Consider the following 21,596-nt stretch of genomic DNA (forward strand, 5'->3'; position numbering starts at 1 on the left):
GGGCAGGGCCTGACAACAATGCAAACTTTGATAAGCAGTTCTGGATGATCACTTCTCAACAATTATTTGTTATTATTATAGTTTAACATTATAAAATTAATAAAAATAATATAAAACTCATATTCTGGCAAAATAGACACATGGCAGCCGAAAACCGTACATTCCCTTCCTGTTCTCCCGCCCGTTCATGCATTCTTTCCAAAAATTGGGACTTTTTTAAAACGCCATGGGACATGGGACAAATTGTTCAAAAGCGGGACGTCTGGTCACCCTACACTTAGTCCTGTTCCCTCCTGCTTGTTCCTTGCTTTCATGACAAGCAAAACTGTCAACACTCTGTTCATTTTAGGTATATATCAGGAAAGCAAATAACATGAAGATATTACTATTTGCTATTTGCTTTCCCACAGGAGTCTAGCATGTTTACCTGATAACATCAGTGATTATCCATGGATAAGATATTTTTGACAGGAAGGCCTTTCCATGAACTATGTCTACAGGGAGAGAAAAAGCGCCTTTATAATTGCCAGTCACTGTTCTGACAAGCCTTCCCAACACTTCTTGGTGTATGACTTCTGGGGCCACAGCCAACAGCAGCAACTTCTGCTCTCGAGACAAAAAGGTGAAACTGCCTTTTTTTTACGCAGGCAGGATCCAAGACCAATGCTTGAGAATCTGCTTACCTGAGCGACTTCCATTTCTAGTGTGCAAAGCTTTGGAGCTATTTTGTTCAATTAATTTTTCCAGAAGACTCAAAATTATCTTATGAATGACCAAGTACTAAATAAATAAACTATGTTAATCAATAAGAGATTCTAGGGAAATAGGTTATGAAGTAAAAACTAAGAAAGGAAATCTCATTCATTCTAAAAATTATACCTTTCTACCCAATGAAACGAACCTTAGGACTACCATTATCATTGTTTCCAAGAAAGACATGAAGAAGAATAACAGAAGAAAAGATAGTATGAAGAGAAATAGTGACTACAAAAGTCAAAGGGAAGGAAACTTAACTGTAAACATTGCTCCCTGCCTCTTACAATTCTGCCAGCAACACCCTTCCCACTTTACTTTCTGATTAACTTCTTACTGATCTTTCAAAACATCTTGGGTATCACCAAAATACTTTTGGTGAATATACTTTAAGGTTTCACAGGCTGAGCTAACATGCTACTTTGTTGGAAGATAACAGATATAACATCCCATTTCACAGCACTTACTATTTTGAAACTAATTATCTGAGGATAAGAAAACAGATGAAGATTTGGGCCATATTTTATGCTCTCCAAACTCTACACTGAACTAATCATCTAGTTACTAAATTTTGGTTTATTAAAAGAATGACACTGCTGTAAGCAAATATTAACTATTTAGGAGTGAAAAAATATGGTATATGATATACCTTGCAATCATTAAAAAGAATAAAGCAACATTTCTTTGAGCTGACATGAAAAGATTATCAAATTATGTTTTAAAAGGTAATGAACAGTGTGTGTATATATATATATACACACACACACACGTTTCCCAAGTTATACAAATGTAAAATGTGTATGCATTTTATGTACACATTTTTGGAAAAGATACATAAGAAATCCAAGTGAGTTTGATTTTGTATTTTCATTTTTTTCTATGTTTGAATTTTTTATGCTAAATAAATTTTACAAGAATATTTTTAAGTTACTAAGAAGGATTATTTGGCTCCTAGGATTGAGGGATTTAAAAAAAATCTTTTGAGAATAAAGATAATAACTCATACTTTTTTTTGAAACCACCACTTAGCACACAATGGAACACTGCTGGCATTTGATGAATATTTGTTGAACTGAACTCTGCTTATTATTCACTTGAGTTTCTTAACTCTTTCCCAAAGAATTTTGTTATAACCCACTCCCTCATTTTCCATTATTATCTGTATAGTGTTAAGTGTAATGTCTTAAAAACAGTAGTTGCTCAATAAGTGTTTGCTTGATGAAATCATATCCTCTCTTGACTGTGTAAAATACAGCTGCCAAGGTGGGAAACAGTGACCTTATTTCCTATTCCTACTCACTTGTTTTCAACACACATTACATACACTTCATTACATCAATCATGTCTGAGTCAATGCACTTAGTTCCAAAGATACAAAAGTGAATAAAACCTGCCATTTGTACTCTGAAGGCTCATCAATGTATCAAACCTTTCCATGGAGGGAAAGAACTGAGAGCGACTGAATACCGATGCACCGATCTCCCCCTCCCTTCAGGTTGTTCCAAAGTCTCTATCTAGTATCGCCTCTTCACATTCATTCCACTTAGAATACACGGTCAATGAATACTTCACAGTTTAATGCAACGATCTGCTGGAAAAGGCACCTGAAAGCTGACATAGAATGTACTGGAAAAGGAGTGACTCTCTGAATTTTTTCGAGTATCTCAGCAGCTTCCTCCAATCCCTTTAGAAAAGAATAGGATTGAAGAATCAGATACCAGATGAAAAATATACCACTAACATTTCCTGGTTGCTACAAAATAACAATGGTTACCTAAATCTGAATCTCTTTACATAATTGAAAAATCAGACAAAGGAGAGATAAAGTAACTCATAACTCACACCTTCAAGACAAACTCTGATTTAAAATATACATTAAGAAATAAACATCTGAAATCAACAAAATGATCTCTGGAGATCACTCCAGATGGAGGATCAGGTGTGGGACTGTGGAGGACAGGGGTGACACAGTAGAGTGCCCGACCAAAGAGAGAGGAACCCCCTTGGTGAGGAAGACTGGGTCTGAGACCTGACGGTGCAGAGCAAGGCCTGCCAGCTTGCAGCAGAACCAGCGATGGTATCTGCCAACAAGAAAGAAGATGGGAAGAAGGAAAGGGAGGCAGCTTGGAAGAGGAAGATACCCCTGGGGACAACAATGAAGAAGCAGGCAGCTGAAATTAAAGGTCTTAAAATGTGAGGCAGTATCTTTGAATTTAAATGCACAAAAAAGGCTACACCTGCCCCCAAATTGAGCCAATTATTAAACTGGATTTCACTGTACCTACAGAAAAGGAAACTCCTGAACTAAGAACCAGAAAAGATGCCCCCAAAGCCAGAACTTCATTATGTAGAATCTTATGCTATTACCGATTAAGGAAAATATTAAACTCTTAATATTTAAAAAGATGTACAACTGTGATTGCATTACAGTTTTTTAAGATTTATTTTAGAAAAGATAAAAATACTAGAAAAATGCAAATCCTTGGGTACATAGTTAAGTGGAAACACTTTTTTAAGACAGAGCCTCAAGCTGTCACCCTGGGTAGAGTGCCGTAGCATCATAGCTCACAGCGCCTCCAACTCCTGGGCTCAAGCAATTCTCCTGTCTCCGCCTCCCAAGTAGCTGGGACTACAGTTGCCCAATGCCCTGCTATTTTTTGGTTGCAGCCGTCATTGTGGTTTGGCGGGCCTGGGCTGGATTTGAACCCGCCAGCTCAAGTGTATGTGGCTGGTGCCTTAGCCGCTTGAGCCACAGGCACTGAGCCCACTTTTAAAATTTTAAATAGCATACCAATTTTCTGGCCACCCTGTATATTCATAATTTCACTTCTGTGAATCTTCCCTAAAATAACATTTTCAAAACTCTGATAAAATAATTCTAAACCAATTAACTATTTCACAAAAATCCTTACTGGTTCTAAGAATGACTTCTGTTTCACCTCACTTCAACAGAAATATATAATTATAATTTCTATTTCCATGACTAATGAAAAATAACCGAAATTTCATATTCAACTGGGTTTTAAAATGGGAAAAGATCAACTACATGTCATCTTTACGTAGACAAAGTACGGTAACCTTGATGTTTCTAACCTAAAATTGTTACCAAGGGACACTGGACACTGACAAAGGCATTATTAAACTAAAAGCAAACTCTTACTATTGAAAGTCTACATAAACCATCTAATCTAAACAGAGGTTTTGAAATCATATCTTATAAAGAGATTTAATATATAAAATGGATAAAACGGGTATTTTAGCAGTGACTCTGGAGGGTCATGGGCTACTCTGAATCCTCCCAACCTATCATGTACATTTCTCTTCAGACACCTCCTTAGTCCAGTAGCATAGATAGTTTAAATGTCACTATTTTAATGCAACCACACAGGTTTGCAGTTTTCTAAAATCCTACTATACTGTCTCTTCAAAATACAGCAAAGAATGTTCTTTAGAAATATCATTATTCCTTCAAAAATGAAGAAGGTTTTGAAAATAACAGGAAACTCTGAGACTAATTCCTGACTAAATAACTTAGCTTTATTCTCTTACGAACGTATGCTTCACAAGTATTTCTATGTGGTTCTCTAAAACACATACAACATAAAAATCGGAAATATTTGCAAATTTTTCAACACTCATTAAGACCTTCTTATGACCAAAAGAACTGTAGTACACAGATAATGGTGCATCAAATGTCATTAATATGGTAATATTAAAATTGCCAGAAACTCAGATGTTATCTTAAATGTTAATTCAAATTGCGATAGTGGCCCCCAAACAGAGGAGAAATAAGAAACAGCCATTATGCTCATCTAATAAAAATGATGACACCTGGGGCACTCTGTACCTGTAGTCTGGGTTTCAAACTCTTCAGATAAGAGGTGGTAGCAACATCCCACACTGCAGACTCCCTTGATTTCGGACTTGGAAGTGAATATCCGCAGAGTATTTGGAGCAAGATCACCACAAGTGTGTAGCCCCACCATCAAACAATCCTTTAAAGACAAGAAGAAAAAGCAAACTTTGGCAATTAAAAGCCAGATTAAAAAGCAATCCAGGTAAACAACTGCTTTTTTTAATTTTTAGAATCAGTGTCTTGCTATGTTGTCCCAGCTGGAGTGCAATGACTATTCACAAGAATAATCCTATCAGCTGCACCCTCAAACTTCTGGACTCAGGGAATCCTCCCCTAACATCCCCCCAAATAGCTCGCACCAGGCATCAGGTGAAGAATTTAAATGTCAGTAGATATGTACAGCTTTTTATAATTTCTACCTAGAAGGTATTATAATTTTTTATTTTCATAATGAATAATTTTTTCCTTCATAGGCAAAATGTGATCTCTTATCACAACTTTGGAGTTTTTTCCACTTATTTATTTGTATTTTCTCTGATTTCTTTTACAACTAATATTTTCTTAACAACAGGCAAACAAACATTAGACTAATTAAATACAGCATGCATTACTAGGACAGACCTATAATTTGAGACACATTTCTATCACACTAGTCAATTGTTTTTTATTGATTTTACTTCTTCATAGATCTGTCCAAAAAACATAAAAATTGTAATAAAAAAATATAACTGTTGCAAAGTTGAATTTCCACTCTACCTACCAGAAAGCTTAGATTTTTGTTGCATTGAATATTAAAATTCAATAAGAAAAATTTTGCTCTAAATTTTATAACATAAATACTATACAAAAATTCTATGAAATATTTGTTCTAATTAATGAAGGCCTAATTTAAATGTAGACACAAAAATAGATAATGGATACAAATGCACCTATGCACAGAACTTTGTTCAATATGCCAATCTTTATAGAGCCACTTACTATAGTTAACTTTCTGCCTTGGACACGACTCCTTGAAATTTAAAGGAGCACAAAGGATTTTTTATACAGGAATCTGTGCCCTATTAGAATCACATACTTTTTATCATTTCAAACTAAAAAGATTTTTAGAGAATTTTTTTTGAGTACTTATAATACCACCCCTTCAATTTTACAGATGAATGACACCATTAAGCCAGATAGTCCAAGGATCACGTCACGTAACTAGTACATGATTTGTGAATGGATTATAATTAATTTCTAATTCAGTTTTATAACTGTCATGTCTCACAAAGTGTTACCTAAAGTGTCACTCATTCAACAGATGAATTCCTTTACAATACCAACTGAAATAAATTTAAAAGGCACAAATTAAATATTAAATATGTGTTTACTTAAGAGAAGTCAAAGAACTAGTATCCAATGAACCAATTACATAAATTATATATAATAATTAAGAACACAGTCTTGGAAAACAGAGAGCCTGAGCTTAAATTTGAGTTCAGTCACAGTGTGATCTGGCAAGTTTGATTTAGTGAGGTTATCTGTAAGATGTAGTAGTAATAGTACCTCACTTCAATGGGTTGTTTTAAAACTTAAATAAATTGACTCCTATAAATGACTTAGTATAATCTCTGACATATAATAAAATTTAGTAAATTTTTTTTCATTTCAGATTAATGTGAGGGTATAAATAATTAGGTTAAATTGTTTGCATTTATTAGGTAGAATCCCTGCTGTATTTACCTTAAATTATAAATTCAAAATAATATAAGTATTAATGTGTAACTCAAGTGTATTTTTTTTTTTTTAGAGACAGAGTCTCACTTTGTCACCCTTGGTAGAGTGCTGTGACATCACAGCTCACAGCAACCTCCAGCTCTTGGGCTTAGGTGATTCTCTTGCCTCAGTCCCCCGAGTAGCTGGGACTACAGGGGCCCGCCACAACGCCCGGCTATTTTTTTGTTGGAGTTTGGCTGGGGCCGGATTTGAACCCACCACCCTTGGTATATGGGGCCGGCACCCTACTCACTGAGTCACAGGCGCTGCCCTCAAGTCTATTCAGAACAAATATAATTGTTTCATTTAAAGTTATTTTACTAAAATGTTATTTTAGCCCATGTAATCTAGACAGAAAGCAGAGCTAAAATTTATCCTTGCTAAAGCAAAAACTGGTACTTGTAAGTGGCTTTGACTTGATAGACTCAGTTGCTTCAACATTATTCTCATCAAAGTATCACTAATGGACAGTTATATATCTTGCTTTTCTTAATGATTACTTTGGATAGGTTTTATTTAGATGCTACAATGTTATAAATGAAAAAGAATTCATACAAGAAGGGTGTATTACTAAGGGTAGAGCAACAGAAGTATAAATTTCTCTCTTTAACCCTAGTTTAGCTCACCCTAACAATAATACAAAACTAATCTCAGTCTTTACTGTATTCATCATAGAATTAGTTAACAGTACTACCAAGTAGCAGCTAGGAGACAAAAACATGTAACTGCCATATTACCCTAACAGGAAAATATCTAAGTATTGTGTGGCTTAGTATTGTGTGTCCAGAGGAATAGGAAGTATTGGTTAATTTTGGTTATTAAAGCACTGATTCACTACAGGACACAAGAAACATTCTTCCAGCCGATCTTATTTTAGATGGTTTGTAAGAGTTTGCAGATAGTTTTCATCATACACTTTCAGCAAAAGTTTGAGAATATTAAAAGTTGAAAATATAACTAAAGATTTATATTTTAAGCTAAAATAATTGGGGTTATTTAATCCTAAAATAAAGTTCAGAATAACCTAATTACTGATTTCATATACAAGAAAAAATTAAGACTAACCAGTTTGCCTAAATCTAAAAATATCTGGGAAAAATATCTCATTTTAAAAATGGCAGAATGCCAGTCAGCTATCAGACAGTGTTTTAAATTTACAAAGAACTCTGGGGTATTTTGTTTATTAATTTCTTTGGGGAATAAATTCTTGTTTTGTTTTTTTTTTATTGTTATTGTTGCAGTTTGGCTGGGGCTGGGTTTGATCCTGCCACCCTTGGCATATGGGGCTGGCGCTCCACTCATTGAGCCACAGGCACTACCCAGGGAATAATTTCTTAAGAAATGTAACCTTTTCTTTGGCAAGGTTATATTTCAGCTCTGTTTTATGTCTAGATTATACGGCTAACATTTTTAGTAAAATAACTAAGTTTTTAATGAAATAATTGTATTTGCTCTACAGTGTAGGGTAATACAACCCTATAGGCTACCCTTTTCTAAGACAATGAATTTAACCACATGATCTCTAAAAGCTCTTCTACAATATCGTTTTAAATTACAATGTGGACTTTATGATTTACTGTATTTTAAATACATAAACTGACATACTTGTAATTTAGAAAAAGTCTAAGCCTTGAAGAGTACTCGGAACCTATTCTTGCTAAAAAAAAAAAAAACAAGTAAAACAAAAAACAAAGCAAAAAAAGTGCATATTTGGTAACCAATCTGACTTTAAACATAATTCTACTCTAGATACCTGTTTATTTCAAATTTAAAAGTTAAACGTTTTCTTGGATTAGAATTTTAACAATTCCTACACTGCAAAATGATAACTTACTAGCTTTTCTGCTAGTACTTCTACCAGATTTATGAGGCTGGAAAGGAACAGAGATTATTCTGGAATGTGGTCTTATGTCAAATTTGAATAGCTGTAGGAATAATAAAAGCCTGCTTATGATTTTACTTCTTGGTCTTTTAGATTAATGTAATCAAAAGAGGTACATATCTTATTTAAGCTACAATTAAAATTAAACTCGATGTGTTACAGCATTTTTGTAAATCAAATTAAGTAATTCACAAATGAAATCACCTCTAGATCTTTAATAATATCATGTAGTTCTGAGTCAGCAGTGATAAAAGAGGTTAAGGGTGAATATATATTTGATTCGCTTGACTTTGATGTTATTTTCCTTCTCTCTTGATTTGTTTCAGATACCTCTCTGTTGGGCATTTGCAACAAAGCAGCAGACTCTATCGCATTAAGAGGCAGAAGGTCTATGAGAGAAGAAGTGTTCTCAAAACACAGATTTTCTTCTTGCTGTGGCAGAGCATGTAGGTTTTCCATTTGTTTGTGTTTTTCCATTTGTTTTCTGACCGCAGATATCACAGAGCCTGATAAATCTGGTAAAAAAATTGAGGTAGACATCTCTTCTTGCTTTGGAAGACTGCTGTTATGTACTTTCTCAATATCTGCTTTATATTTGATTTCATTTTGCACTTTCTTCTCTTTTGACACTTTTAACGCCAGTCTACTGACATCCAACCTTGGCTGAGCATGACAGAGTTTCCAGTGTTTCTTCAGTTTCCTGTTTCTCTTTTCGGCTCCGTGAGTATTGGTATTTGAGGAATCAATTCCATAAACTTTTAAGCCATACTTCAAGGACAAAAAGGAGCTTAGATAGCCTTTACCAGAACCCAAGTCAATTACCTAAAGTAAGAAAAACAGAAGGAATTAAATGATTTTAGTCATAATAGAAAGCATTCTATATTTTTAGAAAGCAAGCAAGCAAATGAGTTGCTTGATTTATGCAACTTTTTTATATTTTAATTTGTTGATTCCTATTAAAACCCAAACACTCTGATCATTTTTTTTTTTTTTTTTGGCTGAGGCTGGGTTTGAACCCACCACCTCCAGCATATGGGGCCGATGCCTTACTCCTTTGAGCCACAGGCACCACCCCCATTCTGATCATTTTTATTCAATATTATACTAGAGGTTCTAGTCAGTATAAGTCAAGAAAAAGACACAAACAAAGAAAGGAAATAAATAAAAGTGTCTTTATTTACAGATGACATGATTTATGTCTACAGAAAAATCCTGGAAAATATACAAAAAGTTAACAGTAATAGTAAGTGAATTTAGCAGTGTGTCAGGGTAGAAGGTCAATATACGTTAACAATGAACCATCAGAACATATAAAATATTGTAGCAAAGAACACTTAGAAATCAAAATTTTAAAACAACTGAATTAAAATGCCATGAAAATCAAATATTTAGGAATAAATTTAACAAAGGATGTGTAAGACTTTAACACTAAGAACTATATAAAACATTGCATAGAAAAAACTCTAAAATCTAAATAAATGACCATATTAATGAAATATCAGACTCAATACTAAGATGGCAATTCTCTGTAAACTGACATACAGACTCAACTCCATCCTTATCAAAATCCTAGGTGGGCTCTTTAAATAAAATGATGAGTAAATATTACAATGTATAAGGTGAGGGATAATATCTAGTTATCACAACAAAAATTTTAGAGAATTTTAGTGATTTGAGAAAGTAAAATTACAATCAAACTATAAAAGAATAAAAATTAAAAATAATATGAAACTATTATCAAAACAGGGTAGCGCTGGTTTAAAAATAAACATATATGTAAAGGTGACAGTAGTGATATTCAGCAACAATCATAACAGGGACAATCTCCCATGACCCCTACAGATATTGTAGGGATAAGAAAAACAACTTACTATTTTTATATACTGGAGATAAGAAAAATTACTTACTATTTTTATAAGTCAAAATGGACAATCATTAATTTTATCTTAACATCTATTTTCAAACATCACTATCATTCATAAATCTACTTTTCAAAATAAGAATGCCTGATGAGCCATACACTATGAAAGAATGCAAGCCCTGAAAACCATAATTACTTTGTGTTACTATAATGAGGCATGTGTCCCAGAAGACAGCTCAAAACCCACGTCCTGAAAACAGCCAGCAGCAAACAGTTTTGCAGAATTTCCTCTTTATAATGCTGCTTCAGTGGGAAATAACAACATATCAAAGACAATTACCCTTACCTCCCATCCATTCTAAAAAGAGTGATTGATAGCAAAACATTAACAGTCATGTCTTATTTTTACTATAAATTTGTTATAATTATACTATAGTGAGAAATGAGAGCATATATTTAAAAAATCTGACATTTATAGGATGCTGTTATTTAATAACATTTTAAGACTAGACAATGATAATAAAAAGTGAATTTGCATGATAGCCCCCCTAACTGGCAACAACTTTAACACTTAAAAATATAGGGAAGATATTCTTACTTGCTTTACTCCATAGTAAGCAGCAATACTGCTGATCAGCTCTGACATTGCCTGAACTTCATGAGATTTCTTCATATTCATAAATTCAACTGGCCTTACAGTTTCACCTGAATAAAAATAAAATTAAAAACTGCTATCAAAGAAGCAAAATTTAACATAAAATACCAGTTAATATTCATATTTTTTGAAATTAAACATGAAAATAATGAAGAGATGCTATTATGTCTGGATAATAGATCTTCATTAGCTTAATTGTTATCCATAAAATTTGAACTAATAAAATGAAAAGATCCATGGGACATTAGTAAAGAATGTTACTTGACACAGTAAGCCATTACCTACACAGAAAAAGACTAATGAACTGGACTACAAAAGAAATTCCTTTCATCAAAAGACAACATTAAGAGAGCAAAAAGTTAACAAAAAATTGGGAGAAAATATTTCCAATACACATATCCATATAGAACTTGTGTCTAAGAATAAAACCAAACAAACTCCTATAAATCAATAAAAGACCACCCAACAGAAAAACGGACAAAAAATTTGAACAGTCATTTCATTACCTGTGCTTCCCAATGAAGTACCTACTAACTATATGTGATTATTTAAACTTACATTTAAAATAACTTAGATCAAGTAAAATTGCAAATTAAGATTCTGCGGTGTACTAGCCATATTTGAAGTATTCAACAATCACATGTGGCTACTTTCTGCTGTACTGAGCAGCTCAGCTATGGAACATTTCCATCAGTACAGAATGTTCTATAGGACAGCACTTTACAGTACTGACTATATACTAGAAAGAAAAGTATATTAAAATGTCTAAAAGTTTATGACAAGGTAGTCATAAGTGTAGTCATAAGTGTAAATGTCTAAAAGTTTATGACAAGGTAGTCATATCATCAGTTAGTTGGACATTGGGTGGTGGGGAACTGAAATACAGGGCTGGATGGTTATTACGGCCTAACAGTGCTCCCATTTGAGAGTGCCTGGGTACTGTAGACTTATCCTGGATCACCACATTGGCATACTGGGTTTCAACAAGGTATTTCCAGGTCTAAGTGGTGGTAACTCAGGGTCCTGGACATGGTGGGCAGCACCTTTTTGGTAACATACTGAGGGCAGTATAGGACACGATCTCTGCCAGAGAAATCGGATGCCACAGTGGACACAAATTCCATTCTGCTGGCAGATACTGAACAAGCAACAAAGCCAGTCTGTGTAGCCCCTCTGCTCTCACCTACCACCAAACTGCACCCCCACTTAGCTAAGTCAGCTCTTTCTTATTTATTTATTTATTTGCAGTTTTTGGCTGGGGCTGGGTTTGAACCCACCACCTCCGGCATATGGGGCCAGCGCCCTACTCCTTTGAGCCAGAGGCACCACCCCGTCAACTCTTTCTTGTATGGCAGGAGGCAGAGCCTATCCCAACCTTGAAACCTTGCTATTTGTTCCTGCCAGGGATGCTGTTACCCTCATTCATCCTGATATCCAAAACATGGTCCTTGAATTTTATAAATGAGATACATGCTTCAGTCTCTGGGAGTAAAGTATTACAGTATCTATGGGGTAAAATGTTAACAAATTATGAATCTGGTAAAAAGCATATAGAGTTCATTTCACTTTCCTGATAACCTTTCTGTAGGTTTAGAACTTCTCAAAATAAAAAAAGTAGGAAAATAATGAGAATCAAATGAGATAATGGATATGATACAACTTTCTGAAAGATAAAGAAGATCTGAGATTATTTTATTACTTACGTAATAATAATTAATATTAGATTCATTATTATTGGTTCCATACCTCAATATTAAAAACTAGCTTTTTAAAAAAACAAGCAGTATTCTTATCTCTGGGGTCTACTTACATTTAATGTAATTATCAATGGAGTTGAGTTTTTTTTTTATTTTTGCTTTTTTTTTAGACAGAGTCTCACTGTATTGCCCTTGGTAGAGTGCTATGGTATCATAATTGACAAGCAACCTCAAACTCTTGGGCTTCAATAATTCTCTCGCCTAAGCCAGTAGCTGGGACTACAGGTGCCTGTCACAATGCCTGGCTATTTTGTTGTTGTTGTTGCCCAGGACAGGTTCGAACCCGCCCACCCCAGGCGGGTATGTGGCTGGTGCCCTAACCTCTGAGCTTGGACGACACCAAGACTGGAGTTGAGTTTTAATTGATCATATTGCTGTGTTTTTTTTTTTTTTTAATTTGTACCATCCCCACTTTTTGACATTCATGTTTCTATCCCATGTCCCCCAACTCCCCTTCTACTCTCCCTACCTTCTTCCTAAAGTCCTGGAGAACAAGAGCATACTGCAACAAAAATAAACATAAGAATTTCTGAACTTGTAGTAGTGCACTGTGTTGGAGGGGCAGGAACTATCTGAAGGCAACACAAACGGGGAGAAGGCATTTCTAATACACCTGTCTATGTAGAACCTGTGTCTATACAGAACGTCCTGAACGTGCAGGAAAACACGAGCACGTGCTTTATTTTTTTTAATTTAAATTTATTTTTATTATATATATATAATTTACATATAATATAATTTAATATATATTTAATATGTACATAAATATATATAAATATAAATATAAACATATTTTAATAAAAATAAATTTAAATAAAAATAAATATATATTAATATATAATATAAATAATTATATAACTATCATCCTATAATATATAATTATATATCCATTTTATTATCCTATATTATAAATAATATAAATTATATATATATAATTCCTCAAGCTCGTGCAGGAAAACACGTGCAGATCACTGAGATCCTGTGATTAATACAGTAAAACCAAAAATCTATGTTTCTGGGCACAGGCTGTTTCTCAGCCCATGTAAGATCTAAAATAAATTAAGAATATTTTGGAAAGATATTCACATATGAACAATATATTGCTTCTAAGTGTCTATACACACACACACACACAAAAGCGCATACCGGATCTCTGTTTTTCATTTCCTTGAAGGGCTACAAGCAGCTGCTCAAAAGGCGTACATATTCCCATGTTTTGTACAGAATAGTATTTTGCAGCCAGAGCAAATGCTTCCACATTCACCAGCTTCTGAGACGTTTCACAAAATATTTTCGGTAAATTAGCCATACCTTAAAAAAAAAACAGGATAAAAAAGAGTCTTTACTGATAAAACTAATAGTTAATCTGTATGATATTAAACAGCAACAAATGAACAACACTGAACTTTAACCTTTTCATTTTGGTACGAATTTTGGCAATATCTCTATGGTGCCATTAATATGTATTATTTAAACAATTAGCTATTTGTAGCACCAATTTTTCTCTTAATGTTTTATGTAATTATACATTTAAATTCCAAGTTAAAATTTTAGTCTTTCTTTGTTTCCAATAACCAAAAAAAAAGAAAGATAAAAAAAGGAAAGAAAAAGAAAGATTAAAATCTGAACAGCTGAATAGTAATGTAGTTATTAAATCTGTGAATTGTCACAGCTGACCCACAACTAACTATGCATTTAAACGTGGTTAGCTATCCAACACTGTAACTCCCTGTCCACACTTGATATGGAACAATAGTAATATCCCCAGTGGTATAAATGTTACTACAGAAGTTTCCACATCATTTGGATCAGACAGACTCATTTGGGAGTGTGTGAGTACACTATCCACATAGGTTCCAAGACTAATCAGGTTATGATCTGGTGAAAACAGTTCATGTTTTTACCACGGTCAGTTTTAGACCAGACATTCTGTAAGTTTAGTATAGTAACCGTCAAATGGTTTCCAAATGCTCGTGAATTTAGAATGATGAGCTAAACTGTTTGCAATTATCCAGAGACCCTCACTGGATGAGGATCATGCACCCTGTTGAACTCAGGTGTGGCTACATCTTGTCAAGGTGAATGTACCATTTTCAGGCAGAAGTTTTAAGAGCGTAAGAGCATTCACTACTCTTTTTTCCCCCAGCTCTATAATTGAAGAAGCATGTGTCAAGATAGAACCTTCCTCAGCCCGAGTTCCCAAGTGACTATTACTAGGATAGCAATGCTTTCCAGCTACAATGGACATAAAAATACACTGTGTTCAGTGAGTTTCTAGGCTCATCCCTGCAGCATGACCTTGCTGATTCTGATGGATACACACTGGCACACTATTTTTCTATTGCCATTTTTAAGATAGGCTAATTTATTTAGGAGGCTTAAAAGAAGGCATTCCAAGTTGACTGTAGGTCAGGGGTCCTCAAACTTTTTAAACAGGGGTCAGTTCACTGTCTGTCAGACCATTGGAGGGCCGGACTGTGGGCCCTGGGACAAGTCAGCTGCTAAATGTCCTAGATGGGCCGCATGTGGCCCGTGGGACGTAGTTTGAGGATGCCTGCTGTAGGTGTTTAACTCTTTGAACAGGTAAGTCCAGCTGAGCCCATTTATTGAAAATTATTTTAATAATAACCACAAACATATGCAGTGGTTAAATGACATAAATGTATATAAAACATTCACCCGTGAAAGCATGGTGCAATCCAGGGAAGAATTTTGTTCTACCAAAAACCTCCCCCAAACCCGAATGTTATGGAGTATGTTACGTTATGAAGTCTTTTCTAACATAGCTGATCCTCCATAGTTATTTATGTAATTATAAAAATACGCTACCAATGAAGATTTGCAGAACTGTAAATCACATAAGCTATTATCTTTTTAAAGCAAATATCTGTTAAGTTGGTGGAGATAATATTTACCAAATTCATTACTAACAAGAAAATTGGCAGATGTCCATTTCTGAATCAACTAAATAGAAACTTAAATTATAAAATTACTATAGTGAATTTTTTTACAATATATTTTGTGATTTATATAAAGTTCTATAGACATTTTATAAACTAAATTTACTAACCCAGCCAAAGTAATAAAATCTACTGAAAACATGTAGGCATGATACAGAAGGGAAATCTCAGTCAACTATGAAGTGATACTCTTCAGGTTTAAGGGCAGTCTCCACATCCCCAGGTTCCAGGGCAGCGATTTCTTACAGAGTGATAGAATAAGAGCATTAAATCTCAAAGTGCAGAGGGACCATTATAAGAGTCAGTTATTGGACAATGCTGCCAACAGAAAGAAATGTGATGTTTCTGTTGGAAAAGGAAAGGTTCAAATCAACTTAACTATCCTACTGAAAATACTTGAAAAAATTCCAATCTGTCGTGAGTTAATGTTGTTAATTTGCATTCAATTATAAGCCTCCCAGGAATTTAAGAAATTTGAAGCTCTAAATTGTAACATCTTTCCATCTTTTTTTTTTTTTTTGCAGTTTTTGGCTGGGGCCAGGTTTGAACCTACCACGTCTGGTATATGGGGCTGGTGCCCTACTTCCTTTGAGCCACAGGTGCCACCACAATGATTACTTTTAAAAAAAGAATAGTGTTCTGATGCAGTCAGGTGTCCTTGAACTACAGCTCACAGGGCACACCACCTAGGACATTTATCTGGCCCACTAGGTGTTTTTGCCGCCACCACCTGTCCTGCTTAGCAGCCAACTTGTCCTGGGGCTCCCAGTCCGGCCCTCCAATGGTCTGAGGGACAGTGAACTGGCCCCCTGTTTAAAACATTTGAGGACCCCTGGATGTCATTTAAGGCTAACATGAGTTTCCTCATAGTCTAGACTCTGTAAAAAAAACTTTCTGATTTACGAAAATACAGCTGCTGTACTTTGTTTTTAAGTGATCAAGCCTATAACTTTTGTTATTGGCTATTTTAGAGATTCAGAGAGGAGAAAGGGAGAGAAAGAGGTGTTGATGATTTAACTTTACTTTCATCTCTAAAACAGTACAAGAAAATTGTGGGGTAATTAGTGATTGCCTAGGTAGTTGTGCATAATCAGTTTGAGTTTGGCAACTAGCAAAACAGAAACCACTGGGTAACTTAACTTACATTTAGTTAATGATTAGAAATACTTTACATAGGAAAAGCTTTCTTTTAAAATTTGCTGCCCATGACAGCTGCATAGTACATAACTTGATTATTTTGCCCACGTCTCCCTCTACTGGAAGTTCCCGTTCTGTTTTATTATATGCTTTATTTGCAGTCTTATTTTTTGTGCAGCCCTATTACTATTCCACAGAGGTTTCTTACAAAACAGATTGTAAGACAGGTCCTTATACAATAGGTTCCTTATGCCTTAGGGGGGTAGGGGAAGAAAGAGGCAGGAGAGGTTGTTTTTTATAAATATAAGAATAGAGTATCTTTGTGTGTTTTCTTTTTTTTTTTATAGCAGAGACCAAAGTACAAGAAAAGTCATACATACACTTGTTAGATTATGAAAATCTCAAGGTGGAAAACACATAATAAAATTTTAAAATAAAAACAATGAGTGTATATTTATAATTAATAGATAAAAATAAAAATTGAAAAACTAAAAAAAAAAGAAAAAAAAAGAATAGAAGAAAAAATTATCCAATGTACCCAGTACTATCATGGAACCAATATATAATTACTCACACTTTCATATGAATGATAAAACACAATTATAGTCCAGAAAGGAGAGAAGAGGAGCGTGAGGGGAGAGGAGGGGGATGGCTAGGTGGAGGGAGGGCAATTGGTGGGACCTCACCTATTGTGCATTTTGCAAGGGTACATATCATATATATTAAGAGTACAAATGTCTTAACACAACAATTAAATAAGTGAGGTGAAGTCTATGTTAACCAGTTTGATGTAAGCATTCCAAATTGTATATAAAATCAGCACACTGTACCCTATAAACACAGTAATGCACACAGTTATAATCTAATAAACAAATTTAAAAAATAAAGGAAAGGATAAATTTAAAAAAAAAAGAGACTTGACTGTCAGAACCAAGTCTGGCGAGAATTCCCTGGGGCAGAGATCCACACTTAATACAACAGCAGCTTCAGCCACTTCACACTCACTTCATCTTCTCAATTCTGCCACTTTCTTCACTTCCCTCAACAACTAACACCCTTGCCACTAGAAGTAATCTTAAAGTTTCAAGAAATTAAAAAGGAACATGTAAAATAATAAGTCTTTAAGAAGGGAATATAATATTTTTAAAGATTTTATTGTGGTCTGTTGCTAGAAATAAAAGAACCCTACTGCTCATGCCAAGTTGTAAAGCAACAACACTGCACAGAGCAGGAATGAATGAATGAACGGCAGCGATCCTTCAGGACATTTACTACTGTACAGGGAATGGAGTGTCCTGAGTCTGACTTCAACAGCGCTGCTGGACCTGTTAGGCATAAACTTTCATCTCAGCTCAAATGTTTACAATCTCAGGATGAAACAAGAGTGGCTTCAAATATTCAGAATGTAATATAGGATAAAATGCAAGTATATGTGCTAAATTTTGTGATGTAACTGTGTTGCAGGGTTTAGGGGAAGTGTCACTACTGTCATTATCACAAAGCCCTATCTGTTCTGTGACCCAGTAACTAAAGAAGAAATCAAGATTCCCTCTTAGTAATAATCTTCACAAGGATAGAGAAATATTTTGTACTCAGTTCTACATGAATGTCCCACAGATGTCTTCAGTGCAAAAGGTTAAAAACTGAACTCGCACTTCAAGAAACTCTCCCTTCTATTTTCCAGCACATCTGATAACCTATCCCTCACCCAATGCCCTTTACATTATCTTAAACGCCTCTTGTGCCCTCAATCCACATACCCAGCCACCATCAATCCTGATGTAAAAGTGTCTTCCCTTTGGAACCTCTCTCCCCCATCACTGCTGTAGTTGAAACCCCATTAACCTCACCAGTGCTACTGCAATAGCGTCACAACTGAGTTTTTCTTTATTGGTAAAACTACACATAGCATTATGCCCAATAAGTGTTGGTTAGGCTGAACTGAATTTGTTTTCTAAAATGGAAATTTATTGTTATTAAATTTAGTTAAACATTTTAAGGCTTTGCTGCCATAACAATTAACTTTTGGCTTCAATCTTGGATAATTGTTTAATACAGTTTAACCAAAAGTTAGTCTTACTAATCTTTGGAAATTAAAGATGGGATGGGTTAAGTTTTATAAATGTTTTGAATTCATACATAATCGTATAAGCTACCAAGGGATGAAAATGGAGTATATATTCTTTTAAAAGAAATTTATGTCATCTAATTAGGTGCTAGTAAACTTTTTCCTTAAGCTCTTCTTGTGTAATTTACAGGTTTTTATGAAATGAAAAAAATATGTTACTTAAACATGCAGGCTGCACTCATAGAAAAAGATAAAATTAACAAGAAATTGACATGTGTGTCCTTATTATTAATATCACAAATTAATATTACATTGAATGTATAAAGAACATTTAATCATTCCAAAAGCATGTTCACATTGAATTATGTTATTTATAAAAATAAAATTAAGTATAAAAATAGAAAAAAATAAACAATTCAGGAGTGTTTCAGATAATAATTGAATATGAATAAAGCTAATTTGTTACAATTTATGATTCATCTATGAGACAGTGTTTTGTCTATAGCACATGTGGATAACAAAAGTTCAGAGTAGTAAATGTTTTGAAATCAACTTGGTTACTTAGACCTTTTTTCCAGAGTTACAATGAAGAGTCTTGGCAGAAGAACCTATTTAAGATTAAAAACATACTTTCCTTTTCTACCTCCTCTGTGTAGTCCTGCTGTATCTATTTTATTTTTCTTTGTAGCACTTAAAAAATATTTTTGTCTATCACCTCCATCTAGGTGGAGAAATCAAGAATGAAGAAGAATGGAGGCAAGGTAAAGATATAGATTTTTGTTTTATTTACTACTATTTCCCTAACTCTTAGAAAACCACCAGGCACATAGAGCTAACTCTTGGTGTTTGTTGACTGAATAAATAAATGAACTTCTTTCAAATCACAGAACTGGAAGTAGTAGAACTGGAATTTGAACGCTAACTCCATATTTAACTCTAAAATTATAATGTCCATAATAACTAACAATTCCCTAGTAAGAGATAAAGCTGGTCAAAGGATTCTAATTCTCTTCTCTGACACAAACAATGGACCTCATATAGTGTTGGAAAAAAATGCCCATCTTCACAGAAACAAAAATGAAGATTCCTAACAAGCACAAACTATAAAAATTCACTCTTTTTAATACCAGAGGCAACTGATCATTTATACAATTAAAGATTTTGCATAAAAAAATTTGAAAGGCCAGAGTCATTTCAATGATGAACAATCTAGTCTAGACTACATTGTTGTTGGACAGACACAAAATTGGGTGTAAGGTTTTCCCCAAAGAGGTTAGCCTTTTATCCCTAAATTAAGAGAACAAGTAAATTTTGTTATAAATTCATTCCCCTGCCAGGTTACCTAATTAGCTACCTAAACTGACCAGGCATCATTCTTGGCAGTAGGGATACAGCAATGAACAAAACTCTTACATTCTTAAAGGGAGAAAGACAGTAAAAACAACTAACAAAAACAAGAAATGAATTGGTACCATTGATTTGAACAATAAATGGACTTGGTAATTAATTGCTACATAATTCAGAGGAGACTTTTATCAAGGCGGTGAAGAGCTCAGACTCTGGAGTCAGACGATCCAGGTTTGAATCTTCCATTACAAGCTGTGTCCCTGGAAAATTAACTCTTCAAGTTATAATTCCACAAATGGGAAATAACAGAACCCATCTTGAAAGGCTGATGGAAAGTTTGAAAGAGAAAGTATATAGGAAAACACTTAGCACACTGCAGGGTGTACAGTAAATATCAGTTAATCCAATTACCATTATTAGAATATGTAAGACAATTTAATTCTCCTATTGTATAAGAACAAGGCTAAACATACATGAAAGTCCTAGATTGTGTATCTAAAGATAATTTCTATTATATCTATCTGTGTATTTATTTGAAAGTGAATATGAGTCATTTATTAACTCATCCATTTACCAAATATTCTTCGAGCACTAAATGCATGCCAAACATTTCACCTTGTGCTAGGAGCTAGGAATACATCAGCTGACAAAGACAGACACAGACTCTGCTTTTCTGGAGTTTAAGTAAAGTTGCCATGTTTCATAAATATTATAAGAGCAAACTAAAGAGGTGCCTAACTTTTCAACAATAAACAATGATTTTAAAGAAACCAGTATTTACTAAGTGCTATTATAACAGGCCCCCTAGTGGTTGGTACTTTGCATTTCAAAAAATCTCAAAGAATTCATTACCAAGGGCAAGAGAGAAACTACAGGACCTACGTTTTTATTTTTATAATTAAAAAATATTTTTTCAGAGGCAAGTTCTTGCTCAGTCACCGAGGCTGGAGTTCAGAGGCACCATAAGTGCTCACTCCAGCCTAGAACTCCTAAGCTAAAGCAATCGTCCCACATCAGCCTCTCCAGTTGGGTTTACAGAGGTGAGTCACCCAGCCAGGCAATCTACATTTTTTGAGGGCAGGAGAACCCAGAGCCTACACAAATTCATGGCGCATACCAGACACTTTACAATAGTTCTTAAATGAACTTATGTGAACTACCGAAGATTCGAGATAGTCACTGGTCACCAATGTCGTTCAAGATACAATCATCTTTCCTATACTACTGGAAATATTCTCAGCTATGCTATTGCCTCACTAGTCTATTCTTCAAATAATTCTCAGAGCTACTTTTTCGAATGTAGAATTGGATTAGGTCACTATGTTGCCTAAAGACCTCCCAAGATTTCCTATCACACTTGAAATCTAAAATCTTTCCCAGGCGTAGAAAGACCAGCAGCACTTGGTCCCTGCTTTACCTCCCTGACCACCCCTGCAGCCGCCAGTTCCCGGCTGTAGCCACAGGTAAGTCTGCAGTTCCTACAGCCTGAAATCCCTTCCCGGGGCTCTCGGTAGGTTGGTGCCCTTGCATGTTCCTGGTCTCCTAACACAGCCTCTCTCCACAAT

The 21,596-nt window shown here is 34.7% G+C and overlaps 1 protein-coding gene across 4 annotated transcripts in view; it reads right to left on the reverse strand.

The window, feature by feature from the left end:
- Positions 1-21,596, reverse strand: part of METTL25 (methyltransferase like 25) — a 128,734-nt gene that overhangs the window by 106,400 nt on the left and 738 nt on the right. For all 4 annotated transcript variants that reach the window (XR_002771636.1, XR_002771637.1, XM_023509345.1 and 1 more), the window contains exons 2-5: positions 13,666-13,830; positions 10,706-10,812; positions 8,451-9,068; positions 4,601-4,748 (exon numbers count right to left, since the gene is read on the reverse strand). Coding sequence is in view for 2 of the 4 variants with exons in the window: in XM_023509345.1 (XP_023365113.1) it covers positions 4,601-4,748; positions 8,451-9,068; positions 10,706-10,812; positions 13,666-13,830 (1,038 nt within the window). In the remaining 2 variants the exon portion in view is untranslated. The remainder of the gene's footprint in view (positions 1-4,600; positions 4,749-8,450; positions 9,069-10,705; positions 10,813-13,665; positions 13,831-21,596) is intronic.

This window comes from Otolemur garnettii, unplaced genomic scaffold (assembly GCF_000181295.1).
Source record: "Otolemur garnettii isolate 467f Iridium unplaced genomic scaffold, OtoGar3 scaffold00007, whole genome shotgun sequence".
Taxonomy (NCBI): Eukaryota; Metazoa; Chordata; class Mammalia; order Primates; family Galagidae; genus Otolemur; species Otolemur garnettii.